General features: G+C 48.9%; 1 protein-coding gene across 1 annotated transcript in view; it reads left to right on the forward strand.

Annotated features, from left to right (window-relative positions):
• The window catches only part of TIMMDC1 (translocase of inner mitochondrial membrane domain containing 1), a gene marked incomplete at its 5' end in the record, with an annotated part of 8,070 nt that extends 246 nt beyond the window's left edge, over window positions 1-7,824 (forward strand). Inside the window, 5 exons of the mRNA XM_035890753.1 lie at window positions 770-858; window positions 3,198-3,265; window positions 4,183-4,261; window positions 5,665-5,775; window positions 6,351-7,824. Coding sequence (XP_035746646.1) covers window positions 770-858; window positions 3,198-3,265; window positions 4,183-4,261; window positions 5,665-5,775; window positions 6,351-6,450 — 447 coding nt within the window. The remainder of the gene's footprint in view (window positions 1-769; window positions 859-3,197; window positions 3,266-4,182; window positions 4,262-5,664; window positions 5,776-6,350) is intronic.
• Between the last annotated feature and the right edge of the window lie 3,147 nt (window positions 7,825-10,971).

Here is a 10,971-nt window from a genome sequence, read left to right on the forward strand (position 1 = left end):
AGGGGGGGAAACTCCCACGTTAAAAATCTGCCTAATTTTACATCACTCACTATTTAGGCTCAGCCCTAACATAGCGGCCTGCAAGGCACCGGTGCCTGGCCTCGCTCTGCCCTCCTGCTGGCTCTCTCAGAGCCTGCCCGCACCCGGGCTGAGCGCTTGCACCACAGGCACCGGAAGGGAGAATTTATTTTCTTTCATGGTATTAACTGGAATAGTTTTGATTTTTATGAGGCTTCTGTTTGTCACATCTTTCCAAAAGCCGCTTACCACCAAACTTTTACGTGCCAGTGCTGAACTGCAGAGCTTGATGATCCCTTAACGTTTAAACTAGGTGGTTAGTATTTACTTATTATGGTTATTATTTATCAATGGCTATTATTTAGTAGCACTCAGGAACTCATAATAACGAAGAACTAGTTTCCCGTTTGGTTCCCCTTTCATCTCCTCTGCTACCCTCCTGTACTGTCCTCAAAGCTCTCCCTGTCCCCTCCCCCCCAGATGTGTTTCAGCACCAGGATTAGAAAGACCGGTTGACGTTACGAACCGTAATTAATTCTTGGGTTTCCTGTTGGTGGCGGGGGCAAACGTGAGCGGCGCCTTTCCCTCTGAAGGTGACCGACGTGATCCCGGAGGGTCAGGGTATCGTTCCCAGGCGACATCAGTCCCGCGAGCCGTCACGAATACCCCAGGTGGCGGGGAGCGGGTGGTGCTGGCGAGGGGGAGCGGGGCTGTGATATGTAACCTTGCCGTCTCTCTCCCCCCCCCCCAGCAATCTGCCCATCGCGCCGGCCTCAGGAGCTTCATCCGCTACGGCTGGCGCTGGAGCTGGAGAGTCGCCGTTTTTGTGACAATATTCAAGTGAGTGTTTCCCGAGGGCAGTGGGAGAAGAGCTGGCTTATGCTTAAGCACCAGTGGCAGGGAGCCCTTCGCGCCGGCAGCGCTCGCAGCTCCTGGCGCGACTGCCGGGGGCTGGCTGAGGCTCAGAGTGGTGTGCTCGCAGTCAGTCGGACTGGTAGGGCGTGAAGGTGAAGAGGACTTAAGCTTTTGTAACTGTCCCAGAATTCAAGTCTTCTAACCAACCAGCCCAAAAGCTAAAACGAGAGAAGCCTGGTTCCTCACATCTAATCCATGCTGTTACTGACTGGAATACTCTTCTTCCCTGTGCTTGACGGCTTCTTTCTGCTTTTGCTTCATCTCTTTTTTTTTTTTTTGGTTTTTTTTGTTGTTTTTTTTTGCATCTCTCCCTCTGGGAGAGGGTTGCAGTGTGCTGGCTGTTTCTGGAAGAGCTTTCTATCCCACGCTAATTTTTCTCCTTTTTGTTATGTCTCATTACTCCTAGTTTGTACACACTGGCATTACTCACCATTCTTCGTTCTTGTCCTCAAATGCTTGCAGGCGATCGTCTTGTTATTAAGCGGTCGCTGAGCATCAGACCTGCCAGCTCTGTGACCCTCCCTGGGCCTTTCAAATTTTTCCTACGCACACAACCAACGTGGAGATAGCGTTCCCCTGCCCTGATGTTTCTTCCCCCAGATGTGTCAGTGTATTTCTGACAGTATAGAACCATAGAACCACTTTGGTTGTAAAAGACCTTTGAGATCATAGAGTCCAACCTTTAACCTAACCCTGCCATCCCACCACTAAACCATGTCCCTAAGCACCTCATCTGTCCTTCTTTTAAATACCTCCAGGGACAAGGACTCCACCACCTCCCTGGGCAGCCCATTCCAGAGCCTGACAACCCTTTCAAAATTTTTCCTAATGTCTAGCCTAAACCTGCCCTGGCACAGCTTCAAACCATTTCCCCTCGTCCTATCGCCCGTTACCAGGGAGAAGAGGCCGACCCCCACCTCACTACAGCCTCCTGTCAGGCAGGTGTAGAGGGCGATCAGGTCTCCCCTCAGCCTCCTCTTCTCCAGGCTGAACAACCCCAGTTCCCTCAGCCGCTTCTGGTAAGACTTGTGCTCCAGGCCCCTCACCAGTTTTGTGGCTCTCCTCTGGACATGTTCCAGCATCAAACTAAGCACACTCTTCCAAATCCTGCCCTCTTAGACTGGGGCTGTCTCCTTCCCTGATGCTCAGAATGGTAAATTTATGTGTAGTCCTACACCTGGATTGACTGTATCTGTAGGCGTGTTCTGTTTAAATTGCCCCTCTGCTTTTTTAGGATACCAGCAGTATTGATGAGCATCTTTTTATACTTCCATCTCCCTAATTTTTTTGTTCCTTTCTGAATTTCTTTCTCCCTCTCTCTTGCTTTCTCTGTCTCCTTTTGGTTTAGTATCTGTTCTCCTTTGGTTTAGTTAGCGTACTCTTTGCTCGCTCTCCTGGAGCTTTTGATTTCTCCAGGTTTTCCTGTAGCCTCGTCGCTCTTCCACCAGATGTCTCCCCTGCAGCCAGTTCATCGCCCTTTTTCACCACCCCTTCAGTAAAAGGCTTTGAAAGAAGATGCTTGCTGCGCAGCACTAACTGTTTCTGCAAAGCCCCAGTTGAAGATTTTGTCCTGTGCTTGCGCAAATTTTGAGTTTTGCAGTTTAAAACCGAATTTTTTTAGTTTTACAAAGGTGATGTTACGGCGTGGGGAGGGAGAGGAAGATTGCTGTTGGCTTGTAGATGTCACACGGGAGGCTTGCTAGCGGGCTGGGGAGGATGTGGCTGCTGAACTGAGAACAATGAGTGTTTGGGGGCTTAACTGATGTTTTTGGAGGAGGTGGTGTAGCTACCCTGGTGGGAAATCTCGTGCTGCAGGAGTGGGCGACCCTGCTGACATCACGAGTGCGACTTAGCTCTAGGGGTGGGGACTGCCTACGTCAGGCAAGGTCTTAGGGACACACGGGTTCAGCTTCTGGGGGTAAAGGTGCTACGTCAGGACTGACTGACAGGACCTTTTATCCTTGAATATACAATGGAAAAAACCCCACCTTTGATTACCAAGAGAAAGGAAGAATATCCCAGATCCGGGCTAGGAATCCTGGTATTCCTCGGCCTCTGGCTGTGCAGCTGCTTGCAGTAAAGTCACAGAAATGGAGGCCCTTGTGGCTAGCGCGCGCGCACGCTCCAGACAGAGTGGGCAACAAGGCAGTCGGAGGCAACCTGAGGGCTGGCTTAATGAAATCCAGCTTTATTGCAGGCTGCGTTTCGCTCCCTGTCTTCTTCCACGTGCAGCTGCTGACTTCTTCTGTGCCTTATCTCTGCAGCACGGTGAGCACCGGTCTGTCCGTGTACCGCAACAAAACCGCCATCAGTAATTTTGCTGCGGCAGGAGGTAAGACTGCTACAACCTTGTGTGCTTCGCCCTTCATGAGCAAGGGGCGCAAGCGGGAAAGCGTAAGCAGAAATCCCGATCTCTTGGATTTGAGCAGGTCTCTAGCATCTGTGCCCCTGGGGTTTTGTTCCTCTTCTGCCAGCTGCCGCTGTGACTGCTCCGTTGTTTAACGGCTGCGGGGCTGTATTCCTAACAGAGAGAAGCGATGCACTTCTGAAGCCATTGGGGAGTTCTGTGGTCTTTAAAATACTTGCTGAAGGGGTTTGGGTGGGTTTTTTTCTTTTTTTTTTTTTTTTTGGAAAAATGCTTGTGTAGGGTAAAGGCAACACTTGGTGCGTGACCTGCTCTTATAACCACCTATTTCACAGGGAAAGCGTTTCTTATTTCCACTCTTTGTAACAGTTCGGTGCGCTGTTTATAAACGATCCTTTTCATGCTAAGTTTTGCGTGTCTGCTTTTGGCAACAGGGCTCCGGGTAAGTGATCTGCTTGTTCGGTTTTACAGGCATTAGTGGCCTTACAGTTGGATACCTCTTTTACTGATCTTTTCTGCTTTACATGGCAGCTACTGTTATTAGGTGTTGTTGAATTAAAAAAAAAAAAGGGGGGGGGGGGTGATGGGATCATGCTTGAGCCCAGAAAGAGCTCGGTTTTGCTTTCATGGGTACTTTTACTCCCTAGCATTCCTTGGGGAGTTTTTCTGAGGCAGAGGGAGCTTTGTGCAATGTTTTAGTGCAGAGACCACGGTGACTCTGTGGTGAGGGTCCCTCCCGCTGGCCCAGGCGCTTGGTTTCTGCTCTGTTAAAAGTAGGTGTCAGCTCACGGAGCGGAGAAACGCAGCAAAGCAGCTCCCTCCATCCGTATGCGATGGCCGGTGGGGGGCTGTTTGTGGTTTCAGTGGGTGTGTGTTCTTTTTAGCCTTCACAGGAGCCCTTTTCAGAATGCACTTGGGCCTGCAGGGACTGGCAGGCGGCTTCATGTTCGGAACAGCGTTTGGGTGAGTTGCAGCTGCTGCCGATGAGCGATGGAGACACAGCTACGCTGGAAGGGTGTTTGTTAGGCGGTGGCCTCGCACACCAAGCCTTGAGTCATAGATGGGGCTACAGAAGCGTCCCTTCCTCTCTTGCCTTGAGGCCTTTGCTCTACCTCTCTTGGGACCTCATGACGATGACTTTACTTCCAGCCTTTAAACTGGTTTTGGGGTGTGTTTTGCTGCTTCCACTGTGACAAGAACTTGGTGCTTTCAATAGAGCACCTTACTTGCTGCTATTTGCTTGTTAGAGGAGACACTAACTACTGATAAATAGCAAATTATGAGGACGGGTTATAGACCCGTCTGTCCCCCTTCCTTGGCGTGGTGGCTGATGAGCCCCGTGGCTGTGTGCAGAACTGTGTTGTCTGTGGGTGAAGGCGGGACTGTAAGACACAGCGTCTGGGCTCCCTTCTCAGCTTCAGCAGCAGCTGCTCCTGTAGCAGCTCAGACCCCAGACGGTGCACAAGAGGTGTGGGATGTCACAATGACACCTTTTGAAGAAGGGGGCACCCTGGGAACTGCCAGCCCCTAGGTTAGGAATCTGTGTAAAATTTTTTTTTTTTTTTTACAAAATAGGCCCCATAAAAGCCAAAATGTGGAGCAGCAGCCATTAGGAAATGCTGAGGGAGAAGCTGCATGGCTGGGCTGCGCAACCCAAGGCTGTAAGGTGGCACATCTCTGTGTATGTCTTGCAGTCATGTATCTCCTGAAGCTCCCTGGGGCGTGGAGAAACCCATGGTTCTCTCTCCAGGGCTCTGTCCATCAGGACAATGATCTCTTAGCTCAGGAGAAGTCTGACTTTTCAGGCACAACTGGGATTTCTTCTCAAAGTACTGACTTGTGACTCTCCTCACAAGTGAATTTGGGGATCCTGCCTGGACAAGAGGCTGAGCTTTCTATGTCCTACTTAGCACTGTCAGGATGGCGTCAGCTGTGGGCATGCCTGGAAGTGGCCTGGGGAGCTTTGCCAATGGAAGCACAAGCACATCCAAGAGCTGGACAGAAGCTAAGGAGGGGTGTCACTGTTGCAATGATGGGTTAGGTGATCTACAGGGGTTCCTTGGGCACCTTAAATCCTTCCAAACCTTTGCCCTGTGTGTGCCTGTCCATGAGTAAATTCAAAACACGTTCTCAAAGGGGCTACAGTGAGTCACAGGTGAAGACAGGCTGCGTTTGGGGGCTGGCACTAGGACTGCTTTAGCCTGTGGTGTGGTAGGAGTATTGGGGAACGTTACACTCCACTGATCTGGTGGTTGCCTCCCACCCACCCACTCCCCCCCGCATGCTGCTCCTTTTGCCGATGCTGGTAAGTTATTACTGTTGTGTGTCCCCTGGGTGACTCGTGACTTTTCTGCTTCCTCCTCTAGGATCCCTGCAGGGGGCCTCTTAATGATAATGCAGAAGCTTGCTGGTGAGACCTTGCAGGAGAGGAGGCACCGTGAGCGCAGGGAGCTGTATGAGCAGAAGTTAGCGGAGTGGTAAGGAACAGCTCTGCCCGTTCGAGTCTTTGGCTAGAAGTGTGTCCGGGTCTGTGCGGTTCAAACACTGAAAGAAACCACGATGCCTGAGGTTTTTCTGAGCCTCGCTTCTTCTGCTCTTGGTTTTTGGTGTGTGTCACATACCAGTCTGAGAACTGCTGATTTAGTCTTCCCAGCGTTAGATGTTGCTGCTTATTTTGTAACAAGGTATTTTGTTCAAAATTCATGCCCTGACCCTGGCCCAGTAACTCTGCATTAGGTTTTCACTTTTGCGGTGGCTGAGAAGACAAGCAGGGCAAGCACATCACTATTTCTTTACCAAAGTTGAGAGGGGCCAGAGCTCTGGCTTTTCCTTCATTGCTGCCTTCTTTCCATCCCCGTTAAAGAGAGGAAAAGCAGTGGCTAGCTGGAGGCTTTGGGGAGAAAAGGCTATGGCACTGGTTGCATGACTGACTTAAAGCTACGAATCGTGCCGGTTCTAGAAGAAACTTTTCTAGAGCTGGGATTCTGCAGTGATGCCTTTGTCAGGAGGATAGAGGCGTAAAATTACTTTGTGCTCTCTTTTCTCTCGTTAGGCAATCCAGGCTCAGTGTGACTGAAGTCTTAGGCCAAATGGAAGGCAACGCCCAGGGGGGGCCGGAGACGGAGCAAGCGGGAGAATCTAGGAGTTACTGAGTCCTCCCCAGATCTCTGCTGTAAGCAGCTACAAAGTATTTTGATTCTGCTTGTAAAAGTCTTCGGTCAAGGCGTCATGGAAGTCTTCTGTGAACGCAGTTATATCCTGTGCCCTTGTGAAAAAGGGTTTTGCTGAAAACATTGTTCGTGGATGCGTATCACTGCACAAGAGCTCGGAAGGGCCAAACCTTTTCCACCTGAGAAGGTATAATCGCAGACTCTGCAGACTAGCAAGTGTCATCTAGGTTTGGCAGGGGGTGAGGACAACCCCAGAGCCTCATCTAGAACCCATTTCACTGCTGAAAATGTCCAAACCACCAGCGATGTAGAACTGTTCACGGTAAAGGAGCCTATGCAGGTACCCCGATTCCACAAGCTAATTACGCTCTGGTGAAAGCTGCTCTTCAGGTGGCGCCTGAAGAACTTGCTGTCAAAGCGCAACCCGGGCAGCACCAGAGCGAGTGGTGGTTCTCCTCCTCTTGCTGTCCCCCTTCCACAGCTTGAGTTGGCCGGACTGGGACCGATGCTGTTTTGCCAACAGTGGTTTCTTCAGGCTTTTTTGCAGAAAAACACACTTGGTTCCTGCAGTACTTGGGGTATTTTGCAGTCAGTGTTGAGGAAGGGTGGAGGAGCTGGGAATGATACAGAAATACCCTGAAAAAGACATGCTTTGGGTTCCTCAATAGAAGTGTGGCTGAGGGGGCCACAGAAAGGATGACTTGTTTCTGGTGGTGATGGTGGAAGAATTGGCACCACAGGCAGTTTTAACAATAAAAAGGCCTCTAATTTCACGTGAAGGTTGGAAATTAGGGGATTATCTTTGGGGCAGGTGTGGTTCAAGACACTCAATAAAGCCATCTAGCAGTGGTGATTGTGTCCATAAGCTCTTTATGTTAGTACAACAGTTGCGCGAGAGAAATGTAGGTGGGTGTGATCCCATGCGAGGAGCTCTGCCTGAGATCCACCAGCGAGCGATGAAGGCTGATGGCGGTGTCAGGCATTCCACTGGGCAGTAACAGACGAGAGCCAGGAGAGTGCCAGCTCTTCATTGTTTTGTACCAGAGATCAACTGTTAAGGCATAGCTGTTACCTATGGGTGGGGCTGAAGTTAATGCACTAAGGGGCTGTGCCCAGAAGGGCCGGGTGGCCCCTCACCATGTCCTTCAAAGCAGAAGGTCAGAATTCTTGTCCCCTTTCTTTGTTGGCATTTTTTTTTTTTCCTCCTATCAAAGAGAATTACATCCAGGCAGGGGGGTTGGGTCTCTTTCCTACAAGAGAAGAGTAGTCAGGTTGTTCTGGTTGAATGCTTTTCTCTGGTACAGCTGATTACTGTTGATGGAAATATGAACAGTCGATTCCACAGGGTATATTCCACCCACCCAAAGCAGATTTTTGGCACAGCTTGCTTCCAAGAAGGTGGTGTGGTTTTTTCTGACTTCTGAAATTAGCATTATTTTTTTTTTTTTTAAACACCTCAGTGTAGTCATTTTTCCACTGAAGAAATACATGTGTTTTGGGGTTGTCATCAACCAGCTTTGATTTTCCTTTCCTGTGTGTAAGCAAAGGATTCAAATAAGCAGAGGTATGGTTATGTTGCTCCCCCCTCCTGTTTTAAGCTGTGCTTGCATTGGTGACAGTAATGTTATTGTCCTCTGCCCCCTCAAAAAACCAAAATAGCAGGCCCTTCTGAGTCACAGTTTTGACATGTGGTTACGCAGCAATGTTTTACCTTCTTTTTTTCTTTCTCTCCCCTTTTTTTTTCTTGCTGTTACATCCCAACCAGATAACCCACACTCTTACCTGTATAGCGGTTCTGATTTGCATTTAGCTGTGTCATTGCTCAGTCCCTCTCTATTCCTATTTAGTGGTATTTGATGTGATCTCTAAAGAACAGTAATTTTCTTGTGTCGGACCGCTGATGCAGGGGTGTTCTTCCATGGGAGGATCTGCAGAGCCAAGGTGTAGCGGTTGCATGGATTGTCTCTCCATGGAAGGAAGGGCGGGCTGCTAGACGTCCTTACGCTGTGCAGTAGCAAGGGGAAGCAGAGGCTTCCATCTACACTCCAGATTAGCAGCCATTTTTTTTACTCCGTTTCCTGAGTTCCCTGCACTTCCTCATTTCTTGTATTCAAAGTCACTGTCCAAACGGGGAGCGAAGAGTTGGTTCAGAACTTACTCTTTTAAATACAAACGCAAGGGATTCTTCAGATGGGCACGCCGCACCCCCCACAACCCCAGCAAAAGCACAGCACTGAAGTTACCGGTCCTCCACTTTCAGGGTAGGTAACACAAGTAGCAGGGTTACAGTGAGAATGTCTTACACCGGCCTTTGCTTTTGCAGAGAACCTCCCTTTTTGGGAGGGAGAAGGCAGACCCATGGCAAACCGAGCGTTGAGCACCGTAGCTACGCTGCTCCGTTAATCCCTGACAAAGCGACGGGCACGAGCTACGTGGAAGTTAGAAGTTTGGAACCTGAGTGCCAGTTTGTCAGTGCTGATGTGCACACCAGACGGAGCTGTACCTGTTACAGTGTTGTCGGCCAGCTGCAGGGTACGTTTTTAGCAGCTGCGAGATGGTGGCTGGGACTCCGGTGAATAATTGAAAGGCTCTACCACCTCCCAGCAGATAGAACCGATGTCTTTTATTACTGAGGAAAGGAAACTGAGTTTACTTTTTTTTTTTTTTTTTTAATACAAGTAAAGGATGATCCCTGAGAAAAAAAATGTTATATACAAAATACCTGGGATAAAGAGAGCAGCTCACCTGGTACAAAGACCCAGATATTAAGCTGAAAAGGTCTCACAGAAACCATTTGTGTGCAATTCACTGAATACCGCATAAGGCAATAGAAAACACGATTCATAGTATAAGTGCTTAAGGAAAACTTAAACCAATTAACCTGCCCATCAAGAATATAAAAACAAACTGATGCTAGTCATATTTGTCAGTGAAACTTTTTGTTCCCTTTATGAGGAGTTACTTAAAGTGTCACAGGAGTCTGTGGTGATGTAGAAAGGTTTGGAACGGTGCAAAAGACAAACCCTTCTCCAGGAGGCTGTGCAGTCATCACTCGGGAGCAGGAGAGCACGAGCTATTCAGAGGGAAAATGTTGTGCCAGTACAACTGTCAGAGCTGTGCTGTGGTTGGCAAGGTGGAAGTGCATCATGGTTATAGCAGGGAAGGAAGCACAGTGTGCAAAATGAGCACAGTAAATGCAAAAAAAAGAGGATGTTCAGCCCGCAAGAAGCTAACAGTTTGTGCTGCAAGGAACAAACATAGACTGAAAGAAAAGGAAACTTGGAAAGTATGAGACACCGTTGCCCATATGCCAAGTCCTGCAATAAGGTCAGGCTGCCTTTTGGGAACGCTGCTTCCTGTGCCACCTATGTTCTGCTTGCAAACAAAACGCACACATGCAGAGTGTTGCTTCCTCATCACCCACTTTTCTCCTTTTCTCTGTTAAAAAACCCTCCATGAGAATGTTCTGAAGCTCCCATTTCACTTCATATAATGGGAAAGCAGTAAAAAAGTAGATGGGGCAGCATGGCTCTGCAGGAGTAGAAAGGGAGCCATGTCTTATTTTTTACTAGTGACTTGAGCCCTTAGCCTCTCATAGCTCGATCCTCTATAAACCGCTTTAGTCCTCCCATTTCCTCCAGCAACTTCTCTCCCAGTATGTACCCTGTAGAAAAGAAGTGAAATGGATGGAGTATTTCTTTGCTGTGTCCTAGCAAGATAAACAGCTCGAGCAACAAAACATCCCCCAAAGAAGATGGCACAGTGCTTTCAGACGTTGGTCTGCCCTGCTGACTACACACACAGCTAGAGCGCTAAGGGAACGGGTACAGCGCAAAAGGGAGAAACGAACCCATCAAACTCAGGGCAGAGTTAAGTTAGTATGCAGAGCTGCTTAGGAAGCTTGTTGGGGCTTTTTCCTCTTTTCCCCTCAAAATGAGAAACTACTTTTTCCTACACAGTAGGTAATAATACCACCCACATCAGATGAGTCCTACCCAATGTTAGCATCCTGTAGGGAACCTCCTTCTAGTCCTGGCTGGGTAGAGAGAATGCTGGCAGAAAGCAGCAGCATTCAACACAAAGTAAATCCCTATGTCGCTGCCAGAGACTCTGAAGAAGCGGGAGAGCCTTACCCTAACAAGTATTCCTAGGCAAACGTACAAACAAAAGCAGACCTGTGTTTATGAATCATAGAATCATAGAATCACTTTGGTTGGAAAAGACCTTTGAGATCATCGAGTCCAACCTTTCACCTAACTCTGCCATCCCACCACTAAACCACGTCCCTAAGCACCTCATCTATCCTTCTTTTAAATACCTCCAGGGATAAGGACTCTACCACCTCCCTGGGCAGCCCATTCCAGAGCCTGACAACCCTTTCAGTGAAGAAGTTTTTCCTAATGTCTAGCCTAAACCTGCCCTGGCACAGCTTCAAACCATTTCCCCTTGTCCTATCGCCCGTTACCAGGGAGAAGAGGCCGACCCCCACCTGGCTACAGCCTC

Source organism: Egretta garzetta, unplaced genomic scaffold (assembly GCF_000687185.1).
Source record: "Egretta garzetta isolate BGI_Z169 unplaced genomic scaffold, ASM68718v1 scaffold383, whole genome shotgun sequence".
In the NCBI taxonomy this organism is placed as follows: Eukaryota; Metazoa; Chordata; class Aves; order Pelecaniformes; family Ardeidae; genus Egretta; species Egretta garzetta.